The sequence below is a fragment of the Miscanthus floridulus genome, chromosome 9 (genome assembly GCF_019320115.1).
Source record: "Miscanthus floridulus cultivar M001 chromosome 9, ASM1932011v1, whole genome shotgun sequence".
NCBI lineage: Eukaryota > Viridiplantae > Streptophyta > Magnoliopsida > Poales > Poaceae > Miscanthus > Miscanthus floridulus.
The window spans coordinates 112,193,800-112,211,265 of record NC_089588.1 but is presented as its reverse complement, the minus strand read 5'-3'; the positions used below and the strand labels follow the sequence as shown (position 1 = coordinate 112,211,265).

The 17,466-nt window shown below is 48.4% G+C and overlaps 1 protein-coding gene across 2 annotated transcripts; it reads right to left on the bottom strand.

The window, feature by feature from the left end:
• Positions 1-7,605: 7,605 nt before the first annotated feature.
• LOC136482668 (putative serpin-Z6A) lies at positions 7,606-9,136 on the bottom strand. 2 transcript variants are annotated; one of them, XM_066479875.1, is made up of 3 exons: positions 8,723-9,136; positions 7,793-8,636; positions 7,606-7,703 (listed from the first exon to the last, which is right to left on the bottom strand). In XM_066479875.1, exons 1-2 carry the CDS (start codon positions 9,131-9,133, stop codon positions 7,815-7,817), a joined length of 1,233 nt encoding a protein of 410 aa, XP_066335972.1. In that variant the 5' UTR covers positions 9,134-9,136; the 3' UTR covers positions 7,606-7,703; positions 7,793-7,814. The 2 variants fall into 2 exon arrangements, with proteins under 2 accessions (XP_066335972.1, XP_066335971.1); XM_066479874.1 differs by having other exon boundaries at positions 7,615-8,636.
• Between the last annotated feature and the right edge of the window lie 8,330 nt (positions 9,137-17,466).

Genomic DNA, 17,466 nt, shown 5'->3' with positions numbered 1-17,466 from the left:
CGGACCCAATGCGCTAAATGGCCCGAAAAACATGAATGCCAGCTTCTGGTTAGCACGATCTGCCAAGGACGACTGCACATAAGGCTGTAGCTTTAGGAAAACCCATTCATCAACCTGAAACTCACTCTCTGAGCAGTGTTCATCAGCCTGCTTCTTCATTCGCTGCTTAGCACGATAGAGATGCTGTTTGATAAGTTCAGTCATCAGTTCACGGTCGTGGAGCCACTCAGTCAAATCAGAAATTGGAGGATCATCAGCGGCATGCGACCCAAACTGTTGAGGGGCAAACGCATACATTACTTTGAATGGCGAACGACCGAGAACAGAATTGAGCGATGTGTTATACCAGAATTCCGCCAGATCAAGCCAAGAGCTCCAATGGTGAGGGTAGGCATGGACATAACACCTGAGGAAAGCCTCCAAGCACTGATTGACCCTCTCTGTTTGTCCATACGATTGCGGATGATATGCTGAGCTCATACATAGATCCACCCCAGCAAATTTGAACAGCTCCCGCCATAAGTAACTGGTAAAGATACGATCCCAATCTGATATGATACCATTGGGCAACCCATGCAACTTATAAACTTGGGATAAAAACAGCTTAGCCACCCCACCAGCAGTGAAAGGATGTTTGAGACCCAGAAAATGTGCATACTTCGAAAAAGTATCCACGACAACGAGAATACAGCTAAATACTTCTGAGAACGGAAGACCTTCAACGAAGTCCATGGAGATTACCTGTAAGGGTTGCAGAAGGCCAGGTAAGCAAGAGCGGTCCAGCTTGGCTTGTTGACAAGTTAAGCAGGAACGCACAAACTCTTGTACTGCTGATTTCAGACCTGTCCAGGCAAAGAGCTGCTTGATATGACGATAAGTCACCGAAATACCCGAGTGGCCGCCCACGGCGCTGTCGTGGAGAGCTGCAATGATACGAATCTGGAGATCAACATTATGACCGATCCATACATGCTGATTGTAGCGCAGCAGTCCATCCCGATAAGTGAAACGGGGTACAGTAGAAGGATCAATCACTAGCTTAGCAATCAGCTGTTGCGCATGGGCATCTGATGCATAAGAAGCAGCCACCTCTTGTAACCACTGTGGTTGAGCAACAGATACCGCGGAACACTGCAGTGCTGGCACACGAGACATAGCATCAGCTGCGCAGTTGTCTACTCCTTTGTGGTACACAATCTGGTATTGCAATCCGATGAGCTTAGTGAAGACTTTTTGTTGCCAAGGTGTATGCAGCCGCTGCTCCGACAACTGAACCAAACTCTTCTGATCGATCAGAATGCGGAACTCAGCATGCTGTAAGTAACTGTGCCACTGATCCAGTGCCAGAAGGATAGCTAGATATTCTTTCTCGTATGTAGACAACCCTTGGGATCGCGGGCACAGAGATTTACTGAGAAAAGCTAGCGGATGACCCTCATGAGTGAGCACTGCACCAATGCCAGTCCCGCTTGCATCCGTCTCGACACAAAATGGCTTGGAAAAGTTCGGTAAGGCCACAACTGGAGCAGACACCAGGCCTTGTTTTAGAGAGTGAAAAGCAGCATCATGAACAGTCGACCATATAAACAATGCTCCTTTCTTCAGCAATTCTGTCAGAGGCCGAGTGATCACCCCAAAATGCTTCACAAAGCGCCTGTAATAGCCCGCTAATCCTAAGAAGCTGCCAAGCTACTTAGCTGATGATGGTACTGGCCAATTAAGAACCACATGAACCTTGTCCGGATCAGTTGCCACACCCTGCTCTCAAATGACATGGCCTAAATATTTCAACTGCCGTTGGGCGAAGACACATTTGGAACGTTGGACTTGCCACTGATCACGGCGTAAGAGTTCCAACACCTGCCGAAGGTGGACCAAATGTTCTTCGAGCGACCGGCAGTAAATGAGGATATCATCAAAGAAAATCAAGACCCCCTTGCGAAGCAATGGCGCCAAAGTAGTGTTCATCGCTTTCTGAAATGTGGCCGGTGCCCCAGTGAGTCCAAAGGCCATGACCTGGAACTCATACCGACCCGAGTGGGTTTGGAAAGCTGTTTTTGGTTCTTCTCCCAGCTGCAACGGATTTGAGGATAGTCGGCTGTTAGATCCAGATAAGTAAACCACGAGGCATGAGTTAGCTCATCTAGCAACTCCTCGATCACCGGAACCAGGTACTTGCCCTTAGCAGTAATTGCGTTCAAGTGACGGAAATCCACATAGAACTGGAAGGATCCGTCCTTCTTCTTGACAAGTAAGATAGAAGAAGAGAATGGACTGTTACTTGGTTGAATGATGTCAGACTTGAGCATATCCGTTACTTGCCTCTCAATTTCGTCCTTGACAGCGGTTGGGTAGTGATAAGGGCGAACTTTCACAGGCGATGCCCCTGGAATGAGGGGAATAGCATGATCAGAAGGGGTCGATGGTCATCAGCCTGAACCCCATCCGCAGCTGCGCGACCACCACGATCAGGAGCGGTGGCCGGCGGCAGCATGGGCAGAGACTTGGATGGTGACTTCCTCCACCCAGGGTCCACCAGTTCTTCCTGCAACAAGGCAAGAACGCAGGCAGCATCCACAGAAGACGGGCATTGCATATGCACAGCAGAACGAATGTCATCCCGCAACCCATCCACAAAGCGCATAGCATAAAACAGGGGATCTGTAGTTTTGCCATAAGCTATGAGTTGATCTACCAAGCCAGTAAACCTATCTGCATACTCCTGAACACTGCCAGATTGTCGTATGTGAAACAACTGGCGAATCAGCAACTCATATTGATCCCGACCGAAATGATCTACGACCAACTTACAAAACTCCTCCCAACTGACCTGCTTCACCTTCGGATACAAGGACTGCATGCAGCGAGATGCGGCGCCTGTCATCCGCATCGTGGCTACATGAACCCATTAGCTGGGCTCAACAAAAATACATGTCGAAATAATCATCACAAAGACTGAGCCACAACTTTGGATTCTCCCCATCAAAAACTAGAAAATCCATCTTCGGCAGCTTACTACTAGAATACTGAGGCCCCCAATGTGCGCGATGCTCATGCGCCGCCGCCTCAACACCATGAAACTCTCGATCCCCCACTTCCAACGCCGAACTAGAGAGAGACCGATGCAGGACAAACTGATGGGTGGGCTGGGGAAGGGGGTGGATGGTGTGCTTACCCTTGACTGAGGGTTGAGTCATGGACTTGAACCCCCCGGTGATGATGTGCAACGCCGTGCCCAACAAATGAGCCAATGGCCGGGTGCCCGGTAGATGATATCGCCGCGGCCACCACGGGTTGGGACTTCAGGACACCAGCATTGGTCGCTGGCTCCGAGTCGAAAACCACACGACTCACGGTTTTGCGAAGAGCAGTCATCTCTTCGCGCATCAGCTCCACCACCACGCCGGACTTGCGGATCGCCCCCAACTCCGAGCGCAGCTCCGCCACCGACGCGTCCACCTTGGGCTTCCATTCATTGAACACCTTGGAGGCGTCCCCCAATCGGTTGAATCGGTCCGCGATGGAGTGCTCCACGGCCCCGATCCGCTTGCCCAGCAACGCCTCCACCTCCCCGATGCGCCCACCGAGGGACAATTCGAGCGAGGTCTTCACAGACTTGAGCTCATCTAGCAGAAGCTTGGTGTTGGGATCCATGGCACCGAGTTGCTTACGGAACATGGTGAAATGGTCGTGGATGATTTTGTGGGGTTCCAGGATGCCAATAGGATGGATCGGCCAAGGAACGATATGCTCTAGATACCTGTTAGCAATTGGGGAAGGGAAAGGAGGAATTGGAGCAGGGGCGAGGCAGCAGAGCAGAGGATAGGAGGAAGACGAATTACAATAGCCATGTCTTCTCAGAGGCAGAGGCCAGCACATATATGAGGAAGGCAACTAACGCACGCACACACTACGCATTACTGAACTCACTCATTCACCTATTGCGGCCCAAACACTGGAGCGCTCTTAGTCTTAGCCCATTCAGATCTTCCTTCCGCCGAGCCTGGCACAGATGCCTCCTGTTGCTCATCCGGCACAGAGGACTGGGCTTCGGTCCTGACACGGCGACGAGGGAGAGCGCGGAGTAGATGGACAGCGGCCAGAAGACGAAGTTGCGTGCGGCGTCGCCATGCGCGGCGGTGAACTGCTTCGCGAGGCGGTGGGACAGAGACGTGAGGCCGGAGCTTGCGTGCTGCCGTGCCGCCGCCACTGCCGTTTCGTAAAAGCCTGGAACTATTTATAGTACAAATATATCGTATTACTGCTTATAAACAGGTAAAGATTGTATGTGTTAATAATGATGAAGATAGAATGTCGTGTACTTCTGGTTTAAGGAACAAAATCACGATAACAGCCGTATTCTACGGGAGCACAACCACCCGTTGGGAAGGTTAGGCTGCCTGATTTTTTAAACAGATTTACTCAACCACCCAGCGCTTCCCTCGCCATTATTTGCGGTGGAGAACTGTTTCACGAGGCGGTGAGAAAGAGAGCATCTTCGGGAGTCTTTCTAAATCTCACTCTTTAAATCATCATTTGGAGAGTCATTTTTATAAAAACCGTTTTCTATATCTTTTGACTTTCTAACAACCTTTCTATATATCGTGCGCATTATAGAGAACCATTCTCGTCTTTTATTTTTGGCTTCCGAAAAATCCGGAATAGAAGATTGCTATATTTGCATAATCATTAGACAAATTCTTAAAGGGTAATTTTTCATCAAAATTTTTATTTCTAGCATTTATGAATGATATAGGTCCCGTTCGGTTGACAGAATTTTGGATGAAACTGGCTGAAAAACACTGTTCTGGCTGAATTGTTGTAAGAGAAAAATACTGTTCCGACTAAAAAAAAAGCCGAACAAATCGAATATGGGGTAAGCCAAAAGGGGCCGTATAGAGTCTTTTGGAGTTGGTCAAAGACCATGGCTACCGCGCTGTCCTGCTGCCGCCGTTGCCATTGTGAACGAGGAGGAAGATGCGTCGAGCGTCGTACTTGAGTAGACGTGCGTCCTGAGGCCGGGACTTTTTTATAATGCAAAAAATCGTATGGCGTGCTGTCGTATGACTGCAGTATTGCACGACGCGCTATCTGTCTTCCAGCCGATTCTACGTGGTTGAGGACCAGCGATTAACGCTTTGTTTAATTTTAGGGTTTAAAGTTGAGATGTGTCACATTAGATATCATATCGGGGTGTCATATGTAAGTGTTCGGATAGTAATAATAAAATAAATTATAGAAGTCCTTAGTACTCTGCGAGACGAAATTATTAAGCCTAATTAATTCATCATTAGCACGTGTTGCTGTAGCTTTACTGTATCACCACGTTGCCAAATCATGGACTAATTAGGCTTAAAAAATTTGTCTCGCAAATTAGTCTCAACTTGTGCAATTAGTTATGTTTTAGTCTATATTTAATACTCCATGCATGTGCCGAAACATCCGATGAAATAAGAACTAAACTCTAGGGGATGAACTAAACAAGGCCTAAGGACGATGTGGACCCCTAATGCGTGATTATCTTTTTTGCAAAAGGAAACTTGATTGGAGTAAAATTTCCACGGACCGACGTCTCAACTCCCAACAACCCCTCCAATTAATCACAGCGTGCATTTGCATGGCCGTCAATTTTGTAGTGAATCAAACCCAAATTGCATACCCTCGGAGTCTCACCAAAATCTCACCAATTTTTCCCCAAAATTTTGTCTTTTCCACCAGGTCAACTAATTTTTCTATCAACCAAAATGTTGATAGAAGCGGGAGATAGAGGAAGAAGCGGCAAGCTCGGCGAGGTAGCTTACCGAGGCGCAGAGCGACGGAGGGTGGTGCGCGGCTCGGCGGCGAAGCGGGCGGTGATGGCGGCTAGGGTTTGGCGGATGCGGCGACTTGGCGAAGACGGCTGCGGCTCCGAGGCTTGAGATGGAGAGGGACGGGCGCGGGCAGATGGTATTTAAGGCCTGGGGAGACTTGGGCTACACGGCAAGGATCAAGGCGTAGGCGGAGCGGAGTCCGGGGCGGCGGCGGTTGTGACCGAGGCGGAGACACGCGGAGAAGAAGAACAGTGTCGCTGACGCGTGGGGCCGGCTAGCAGCGGCACAGGGCGCGGGAGGAGAGGCGGGAAATGCATCGCGGCGTCTTGAGCCGCCTATTGGGCCGTTGCGGAGGATGGTGCGGAGGCGCCTGTTGGGCCACTGTGGGAGAAAAGAGGAGGCGCGGGGAATGGGCCGCTATGGAAAAAAACAAGATGGACCGAGCTGGGCCAGTGAGGGGAGAGAAGGCCGAGCGAGAGAAGTGGGCCGCTCGGGCCAAAAGCCAAGAAAGGAAGAATAAGAAAATAAAATCCTTTTTTCTATTTTTCTTAACGCATTTTCAAATCCAATTTTAACTCAAATTTAAATTCTTTTGCAAATTTCAATCAAACCAAAGCATCACAAATAAAATATGCAGCAAAATGTATTTTATTTTTAATTTTATTTTTAACAAAGTTATTATTTTTCTAAATTTAAATGCCCACAAAAATACATAATAAATCAAATTCTCCTATTTCAAAATCATGCAATTTTTAGGGTGTTACAGTTCCATGCTAACAATCAAGTCATATCATGTTTAAAGTTATAAAAATAAAAAGATTTATCATATATCATGCATGTATTAATAATAATATTTTTATATCAGAAACTTCCCATATTTATCCTACTTTAGAAAATTAAAATTAAATAAATGTGCTAATCAAATCATATCATGTTTAAAAGTTATAAAATAAAAAGATTTATTGTGTCAACAAAAATATTTTTATATCAGAAACTTCCCTTATTTCCTATTTGGAAAAATTAAAATTAAATAAATGTATATTTCACGTATTAGACGATCCTAACCATCCGATCTAATTAAATGAACGGCTCACACACATTTGAGAATACCACAGCAAGACCCAATAGAGAAATGCTCATCTCTGCCAGCATCAAATTCCTACTCTCTCAGTACATTTGAGAATACCACAGCAAGACCCAATAGAGAAATGCTCATCTCTGCCAGCATCAAATTCCTACTCTCTCAGTACAAGTTCTACAGCCGATAGTCATACAGCTTCTTAGAGCTTAGATGGTCAGAATTGCTCTGGAGTAGTCTGCTGGACTCCAGAATGCAGAAGGGATTCCACTCACAATCCAAAAGGCAACTTTCGAAACTAGACTCAAAGTACTAAAACAAGACTCAAAGTACTAAAACATTGATGAACTAATTGCATCACTGATTTTATGAATTGCAGCATGATGAATCAAAGAAATCTAAACCATGCAAAACATGTTACAGAAGTATCTCACAATCAGATCAATGAAGAACTACATCACAATCATGGAATGCACACTTTGCAGAAGCATACCCTTCTAGTAGTAACCTATACACTACCATACCAGAAAGACTCCAGAATTACCCAGAGGACTCGAAAAGCAGAGGACGATGAAAGGCTGTGCTCAGATGGATAGATTATGATCCATGGCCGGCGATCTAAGAGGATCGATAGATGGTTCCGCAAGTAGTATGAATATGAAAGGTAGGAATTATTATTTTCAATATAGCTGAATTGCTCATACCATGGTAATATCATAGTGTCTTTTCACATACCAATTCAATGAATGGAACTGCATGTTCTGGTAGACGTACTGGTACTAATTCGATAAGAGGTACTGGTACCCATAAAATGACTGTATAGAAGGCAAAACAACTTAATTCTGGTATTTTACTAATCTTATTTGAAGAGCAAGTCTAAGATAAACAGATGCATAATGCTTACTATCTGTGCTCAGCAGTCAGCACTAAGATTGCGTAGGGTCAAGGACATGTCCAGCAAAGAGGATAGCACCAGACACTTCCTCCACCACGAAGAAGGCAAATGGATGGTCCGCGACGAAGTCCACAGGCGGCGGAGGCTGCCGCCCCGGTCCACATGAACCAAGCATAAGGCAAGCAGTAACAGCTGCGGCCTCTGTCCCTTCCTCATTCACTTCGATCACAGCCTTGTGCAGGACGTCCCCAAGAAACAACGGTTCATGCGACCCGTCTTCCTCCAGCAAGTCAGGCAGCTCGGCTGCCCCTGAGAACACGGCCTGGACGCCGAGATCCTGGAGGTCCTCTCTCATAGATTTGGTGAAGGACATCTTGAACCTGGGAACCCGGAACTCCCCAACCTTGACTTTGTTCCGCGGCAGGTTGTCCTGAAGGAAGCTCGGGCTGGACGCCACGGCGTCCATGAGGCCCTGCAGGCCGTCGCGCGTGTCCGGCAGGAGGACGCACATGGAGTATCGTGGTGGGATGGTTCTGGGAAGACCTGGCGCCCTGTGCATCCTGTACGTGTAGGGCATCCTGAGCACCTTGAACCCGTCGTGCACGCCGATGAACTGGCGTTTAGAACTGTTCATGAACTGGGCTGTGACGGAGCTGCCGTCGAGCCGGTGGAACTTGTCCTCCTTCGTCCTTTGCTTCTCGAATGGCGTGTCCCACCTGCCCTTGAAGTAGATGGCGTTGGTGACCACGAGGCGCGTGGTGCTGTTCACGGATCCTGGAGCAAGGATAGAGTCGATGAGGTTGTTCGTTGACTCACCGACCCAACTGTTGATCTGGATCCTTGCTTCCTCAGCCTGGAAAATAAAATTTGATCGACCGCATATATCTATGAATGCGAAACATTAGCAGATCGAACCATATGGATTCCATGCCGACTGACCTTGGTGAGGAAGTCGACGGCGCGCACGACAGACCTGAAGGACGCGGCGGCGACGTCGCGGTACGCCGGCTTCGGCGTCCGCCTGGAGTCGTGCCATAGGCCGGATGCGTAGGACACGCGCGGGCCTCCGTCCTGCGGACTGGCCGGGATGGCCTGCTGGACCATGCGCCTGACGTCCATATGGAGGTCCTCACGGGACCCTGTGCCTAGCAGGTCGAGAACCTCGCGCAGGGTTTTTCCCTGGGCACCGGCGGCGACGAGGGAGAGCGCGGAGTAGATGGACAGCGGCGAGAAGACGAGGTTGCGTGCGGCGTCGCCATGTGCGGCGGTAAACTGCTTCGCGAGGCGGTGGGACAGAGACGTGAGGCCGGAGCTTCCGTACTGCCGCGCCGCCGCCACTGCCGTTTCCATTGGATGAAGGAACAAGAAGATTTGTGTCGCTATCGCATCTGTAGACGTAAGGCTGCAACTATTTATAGTACAAATATATCGTATTACTGCTTATAAACAGGTAAAGATTGTATGTGTTAATAGGCAAACAAAATAACCTATGCAAAGTTGAAAACTACCGATGAGGACTACTGGATGCTGATCTAATGGATTGGGTGAGACATGCCATTTTTTTTGTGTTTAAGCCCCCCACCCCTCACCCCATCTATTGAATCAGTATCTAGTGGTTCTTCCCAACGGATGGTAGTGCGCACGAGATATATTGCCGTGTTAATAATGATGAAGATAGAATGTCTTGTACTTCTGGTTTAAGGAACAAAATCCCGATAACAGCCGTATTCTACGGGAGCACAACCACCCGTTGGGAAGGTTAGGCTGCCTGATTTTTTTAATAGATTTACTCAACCACCTGGCCCTTCCCTCGCCATTATTTGCGGCGGAGAACTGTTTCGCCAGGCGGTGAGAAAGAGAGCATCTCCAAAAGTCTTTTTAAATCTCACTTTTGACATCATCATTTGAAGAGTCATTTTCATAAAATTCATTTTCTATATCTTTTTATTTTCTAACAGTTTTTCTATATCTCGTTTTCTATATCTTTTCACTTTATAACAGCTTTTCTATATCTCGTGTGTATTATGGAGAGTCATTCTTGTCTTTTATTTTTGGCTAACGAAAAATTTAGAATAGAAAATGACTATATTTGCATAATCATTAGACAAGCTGTTGAAAGATAATTTTTTATCAAAATCTTTATTCATAGCATTTATAAAGAATATAGAGAGTAAGTTGGAGTTGCTCTAAGGCCGTGGCGACCGCGCTGTCGTGCTGCCGCCGTTGCCATTCTGCACTAGGAGGAAGATGAGTCGAGCGTCGTGCTTGAGTAGACGTGCGTCCTGAGGCCGGGACTTTTTTAAATGCAAAAAATCGTATGGTGTGCTGTCGTATGACTGCAGTATTGCACGACGCGCTATCTGTCTTCCAGCCGATTCTACGTGGTCGAGGACCAGCGATTAACACGTAGTTTAAATTCAGTGGTTAAAGTTTAGACATATCACATTAAGTATTATATTGGTTTGTTACATGAGAGTGTTCGAATAATAATAATAAAATAAATTATAGAAATCCCCGGTACTCTGCGAGACGAATTTATTAAGCCTAATTAATCAGTCATTAGCATATGTTTACTGTAGCTTTATTGTATCACCACATTGTCAAATCATGGAGTAATTAGGCTTAAAAAATTTGTCTCACAAATTAGTCCCAATTTGTGCAATTATTTATTCTTTTAGTCTATATTTAATACTCTATGCATATGCCCAAACATCTGATGTGATAGGGACTAAACTTTAGGGGAACTAAACAAGACCTAAAGACGATGTGGACCCCTAATGCGTGATTATCTTTTTTTTTTCAAAAGGAAACTTGATTGGAGTAAAATTTCATTGGACCGACGTCTCAGCTCCCACCAACCCTCCAATTAATCATAGCATGCATTCGCATGGCCGTCAATTTTGTGAATCAAACCCAAATTGCATACCCTCAGAGTCTCACCAAAATCTCACCAATTTTTTTCAAAAATTTTGCCTTTTTCCATCAGGTCAACTAATTTTTCTATCAACCAAAATGTTTGGATTGAATTCATCACCCACCCAAAATTGCAACAAAGCAGCCTAAAATGGCCCTCCTTATCCTATAAGGCCATAACACCTCACCCCTTCCTATAGATGTTCGGATGGCCCACGGGAAGGTAGCATGGCCCAAAGCCTGTGTTTTGGCCCTGCACAAGCACGCCATGGTCCGGTGGCGAGCAGGCCGGAGCGCCTAATGCTTAGGGTCGTGCTTGGGCTACCTAGGCACGCTGAGTGACACGGCCCGGCCCACAAAATAACCTTGGCTCCATGCCCTTCCCTGCTCTGACCCGCCACCTCCGATTCACTCGGCCATTTCCATAGAGTTGCAAAGGGACAGGGTACGAGCGGGCCAAGGCGCATCGTTGGCTTCCACCTCTTGGCTCCCACCTCGCACATACATCCACCCCTGCCCAATGTCGATGGCCGCCGCTTAGGCACTTACCCTCCCCATCCACGCATGACACCATTTATCCACTGCTCCGATGCTCGTGCTCCCTCGCTTCGCCATCCGCTTGGTCGCACTAGAGCCACTCCCTCCATCAGAGCGCCCAAAGAGCTGCCAACCATGCATCTTCCTCACCAAGTCGCTGCCCTACTCCCTACATGATTTGATCTGCCTAGATGCCTGGGAGCCGCCTGTTGCGGGTTAGTAACTGTGGCAAGCATCTTTGTTTGTCAGATGTTGGAAGTCTAGGTCTCAAGTGGCTCGGGTACTCAAGAAAATGAGAGAGACAAGGCGATATATCCTGGTTTGGACTATTGAGGCCCTATGTACATTAGTGATGAGTTCTTCGTATTCTAGAGCACCCAAATCGGAGGTTACAATGAAGGAGAATGAGAGTTTCGTAGAGGATCGCTCGGTGCTATCTGATAGCTCGTCGGCGGTAAGGTTTCATCCACAACAAGTAAGGGAATCGGCCCTCCCTCTTATTGGGTTGCCATGTGGAGGAACTCTCTGATGTTCCTCTCTAACCGTCTAATCTGTCGACTAAACTCTATGTCTCCATCCCCCTTTCTATGGGAGTTGACCTTCCCCTTATTTCCTGAGGAAGGTTGGGTACAAGGAGGTTCTAGGGGAAGGGTCAGTCGGTCGGGCGGCCGCTGGACTCGCCGACCAAAGGGCGTGGTGATCTGACCCGAGCCCTCCGATGGTGAGGGGGGAGGCCGTCAGGCTTGGAGCTGCAAGGAGGAGGTGGGTAGGAGCCAGTCCATCGGCTCCCCCTCCTACCCTCCTGCCCTGCAACCCATCCTCGTGCCTGCCTCACGGGGAGGTGCGGTCAGGGAAGGGGCCGGTCGGGCCCCTATTGCCCCTATCTGTGTGCCATGGAATCTCGACTAAAAGGTCAGGCGACCTTCTATGATTTTTGCCATCGTATAGGCGGCCTTCATTTAATGGTTTTTGCCATCGTATATTGTGATCGATTTTGGGTCGTTCCCATGTAATGAAATTACATTCATGAGTAATCACATAAGAACCCAAGTATCCGGTAATTCTGTTCCTTGCTCTCGGACCATAGGGGTAGTTCTCTGCTTCCCGACTGAGCCACTCGCATGGTTCCTGAGCCTGTTCGACCAGGCTCGAAGGCTCGCTGCCTCCCTCGTTGGGTCACCATGATTCTCTTGGTCAGTACTTAGACATCATTTGATAAGCACCCAGCTTAGGCCGCTTGTGCCCACTAGTAAATATCCCTTGCACTTTAGGTGCCTCGAGTGGCCTTGAAGCCTCATGGGTCGGCCTTCAACCCTCAGCAGTGCCCCTTCTAGGGCGCCAACTCTGTCAGAAAGTGGGTTGACTTGACCTATCATTGGGTCAGAGATCGATACGAAAATGAAGCAATGAAATGATTTAAGGTATGAGAGCCACATAGCTGGTAGTGTAGCGGTCGGAGCTGGCCTAGCAGCAGTTGTTGATCGTAGGTGGGGATCCCTCGCTCGACTTGCTACACATGGGTCATCCTCATACAATAAAGTGATCCTAGTCACACCATGCCTTCAAAGAGAGTAGATTACAATAAGTCCGTGGTTCATATTACAATGGAAAGTTGAGGGAACACACAAGAACAAAAGATGGCCGAGGAGACTAACCTACGTAGCTTTGTGTTTGCATCCTAGACACATTATTGATGTAGAGGGTAGGATGCCTTGGCATGCGGTGGATGCCCAACTGTTGGGCTAGGGGCTCAGCCATGTCCTTCCCTTAGGGGAATGGTCAGGACACACCTCGGTTGGGTTAGTTCCTTTTTGGGATCCGAGCGCCTAGATGGAGGGGCCGACCGAGCCTTCAGAGCCACTAGTAGCGTTGGGGGCCTCATTGGAGCTCAGTTGGTCGAGCGATGCAGCTGTCTTGGCCTTCTTCCCTCCTGGTGCCTCTCTTGCATCATGTTCGGAGCTCATAGAGTTGCAAGAGGTAGAGATCACAATCGCCAGGGCAATGCAATACTAGTCGCAACAGTAGGCCTGTAGGAAGTTGGTGCTAATGGTGATGACCCCATTGGGTCTAGCATCTTCAGCTTGAGGTAGGTGTAGTTCAGGATGACCATGAACTTCATAAAGCATGGCCGCCTAAGGAAGGCATGGTTAGTGCAGGTGAAGTCCACCATCTCGAAGGTGAATGACAAGCGGGTACTGCCCTGGATGAGGGATGTGGTAGGGATGGTCATCCTAATTGATGGTGATGGCCGTCTTGGGCCACAGGAGCCCATTGGGCGGTGCTCCAACATGGTGGGGTTCAGATCACAACCAAGCTAGATGTGCTAGGCAAGGACTTCAAGGTCCGCACCCAGGAGGCCCAGTGCAGGAGTCGACGCCAAGGACTCATTGTCCAAGGGCGTGGCGTCCATGAGGGGGCGTAGTTCACCGTAGCAGACAACAACCTAGGCCATGCTCCCAAAATTGATAACTTGGTCTAGGGCGAAGGCACCGGCCATGACGGATATCTTTTCGCGAAGGCGGTCGCTGCCTTCTAGGGTGACGCGACCTACTCTAGCAATGAGGCAGGTGGCTCCAGCCACCATAGAGTCATAATCATGGCAAGCATCATTGTTTGTTATATGTCAAAAAGTGTGGGTCTCAGGTGGCTCAGGTACTCAAGAACATGAGAGAGACATGGCAATATATCCTGGTTCTTGCTGTTGAGACCCTACGTCCAACAGTGATGAGTTCTTCATATTCAATAGCACCAAAATCAGGGATTACAATGAAGGAAAATGAGAGTTTGTTAGGGGATCGCTCGGTGCTATCTTATGGCTCATCGATGGTGAGGTTTCTTCCACAACGAGTAAGGGAATCAGCCCTCTCTCTTGCTGGGCTGCCGTGTGGAGGAACTCTTTGTTGTTCCTCTCAAACTATCTAATCTATCGACTGAACTCTTCTTGTCCAACCCCCTCTCTATGGGAGCCGACCTTCCCCTTATATCCTAAGGAATGTCACGTATAAGGTCATCTGGGAGCTTTGGTCTATGGTATTCATGCACCAGCATCCAGGTGGGTGCTGCTACAGCGTGGATGGACCTTGGCATTGTCGTGGAGGTGGGGAAGCTGTGAGCGTCACCTAACTTCGCTCAGGCCCCTAACACTTGACCATCAGGTACTATCTGCTATGGTTCGTCCTCCACCGGGTGAACCATCTTAAGGCGACCTTGGTAGTGAAGACGCCCCAGCTCATGGGGCTAATGAGTGGGCCCAAGAACCACACACCCCTAGAGTCGATGGAGTCATTTGTCTTGTTGTGTCACACCATCTGCGTGACCCTATCGATGGAGTGGCCGACAGCACCTGTGGAATCTCCATACCTGCTGGGGCCTTGGATGCCAAGTGGGTTGGCCAGGGCTTAGGACGTTAGTTGTTGGTATGAGCGTTTGCTTGGGTTAGGGTCTGGCTCAGGTTGCCATTGATCGGGAGCCCAGAGCCTTGATGCGCCCCTGAGCCCCGACTAGTGGGCATGGGCATGCTCGAGCATTGCCCAACTCTGACCAGTGGGTACGCTCGAGTGTACCTGATGGGTGTGGACCACAAGCCCCCAATTGATCCAATGGGGATCAAATTGGGGATCTATCAGGCAGGAGCACTTTTCTTGGGGACTTAACAAACCCCTATGTTTGACTCCCTTCACCGCCTCTCTCGCATCTACGTCATCGAGTCAATAGGGCTATGCCCTGCTCTCTGGCGCAGAGACTCTCTAGTCCATTCATCGAGGCACCTAGGGCCGATCCCTTCCATTTGCATATGAGAGCTACCTCGCCCAATCCTAGGCTCCCACCGGTGCACCTATAGATGGCAAAATGGGCCAGGCCTGCTCGACCGGCACTAGTATAGCACTAAAATAGCACGGCCTGCCCCGAGGCCCACCGTGCCTATGCCTGGCATGGCACGATGGTAGTGCCAGGAATAGCATGGTTCTTGGGCCGACACTATGCATCCTGATGTATTTCAACCATTGGATCAACACCTCATGAATCTAAAACGGTTGGATGCAATGCACAAGTATATAAGAAGGCACCTTCTCCCATAAACACTAATAATTTCCTGTTCTCTCCTTTCTTTCACCAAATCATCGAGGGAGTGCGACAGTGGGGGCACATCTATGCAAGATGGTGGCAATGCTCGGCTGGGGAGCATCCCCATGGAGGTGAAGATCGGCCTAGGGCACATCCTCGAGGCTACGGTGCTTAGTCGGGGCACATCCGCGCTACGTGGGGAGAGGTGGTAGCGCAACCCCATGATCCCATGCAATGACGATGACGAGCATGGCTCGGCCTTCTACGCGGTGACAACAGCGAGGTGGGCAGCTTTGAGCTGGAATAGGGTGGCACAGTGGGTTGTGTTGACACCGAAATTTGGTTCGAGGTGAGAAGCCCCTAAAGACAGGAAATTACCAAGGAAAGGCCGAGATCTTCAATCAAATCAGGTAACTAGATTGATAGAATAGCTAGCAAGATGACATCATCAAGGGAATGAGTTCTTCGGCAAGCAGGTAGCAAGACGTAAAACAAGAAGGTTTAGTTTGTTATCTTTATTATGGTTGCATTGGTTAGGTCTGACCCCCACTGTTAAATATAGTAGATTGGATCTGATAGGCGTACGGGTTCATGTGCGTCTAATGGTTGAGTGGTTACATGCTACGACCCTATCTTTCACGGGAATCGGCTAGTTAGTTTATAGCATGTCTTGTTGAGAATATATATTGGTTGTTTACATGCTTTTACTTGTTCTTACCCTAAATAAAAGCTAGTATTTTTCTCAATCAATATAGATGCTTTCATGCCTACTTTGTACACTTTTTCGCATCCTTTCATGAAATCGGCAGTATAGATCCATGTATTTGAAAAACTAATGATTGCCGATATGCTCGTTTTCCTTATTATGCATCATGAACATGCTGGATATCAACTCTCTAGTTGATAGCTTTATCTTGCTAGCCACTTGGCTGCACATTTGGACCTGCCTGGATAAACACTGGCATGTTCCACCTTAAATTACTGATCAATCTTGCTCCCTTGTCAATTGTAGGTCAAATTGACTAGCACGCCCCAAGGTCACAACCATCTGGTCCGGTGCCCTTCCTAAGCCTGGAGAGAGCTCGGGATCTACACCACACAGTCTCTCCCCGGTGTTACTTCGTGTGTCCTGGCCACTGATGAGGGATGACCCCATCACCCCTTTTGGACATTGACACGGTTTGGCACACAATCGTCAACATGGAAAACAACAACGCCATACTCAAGATCAGCTTTGAAGACCTGCCTGACGACCAGAAAGCACACATTGAGCAGGCAATAAAAGAATTCAAAGAGAAGTGTCTGCTGTCCTATAGTAGGATGCACGAATCAGTCGTCTAGAAGACTCCATTGCCAAGGCTTCTCCTACATGGGTAGAGCGATCAAAATGAAGAAGTTGAAGCTAGACTTGCCGCCCAGATGATCCACAAAATCGTCAATGAAGTCATTACAAATCACATTCAGGTGCTTGCCAATACAGTTGACAATGTTATGAAGATAGTTTTCTTTGGAGTGCCAGTTGACCAAGTGGGACCAGCATATTTCAGTGGCTTCAACCATTCCGCTGTGGGAAGCATTGTGACTAGTTCTAGTCAACAGCCGAATGGTGGGCAGTATCAGTAGCCACCATTGCAGCAGCCTCCAGCAGTACAAGCCTAGACCCTCAAGCTCAGCTAACCATAGGGAGGCAAGTACAACTCCTGCTAGCAGCAGGGGGCAAGGTCAAGGTCAAGTGACAGAGGGGCAATCACCAGCTCAGTAATATCCAAGTGCTCCTGTTACTCAGACAGCCCAACTTCTAACTGGATAGACTCAAGCATATTCAGTCTAGCAGCCAACCTTGCTGACCACTCAATAGGTTGTGCAATGGTCGGCTCAGGGGAGGTTTAGTACTTCCAATCAGACGCCTCTATCGACCTATAGAATCGCTCCATCAGTGTCATGGATCACCAGAGACATTAATCCAGCCTACTACAATAGTCGGTTACAAGGATACACTACTCACAATGATCAGATCAACTATTGAGAAGGGTATCATCTAGTTTCTGATGCCAGCACATATGAGATGATGCCACACCCTGGGTATTAGAATCCTTATAACTGCAAAGCTTCAAGCTCAAGGACAATAGCTTTAGGTTCAAGGACAACAGCCTCCGACTCAGGGTCAA

Excerpts from the sequence above, each read along its gene's own strand:
- LOC136482668 (XM_066479875.1), bottom strand. The coding sequence starts at position 9,133 with ATGGAAACGGCAGTGGCGGCGGCGCGGCAGTACGGAAGCTCCGGCCTC. Across the intron at positions 8,637-8,722 it reads CCGTCGACTTCCTCACCAAG|GCTGAGGAAGCAAGGATCCA; the intron begins GTCAGTCGGCAT and ends TTTATTTTCCAG.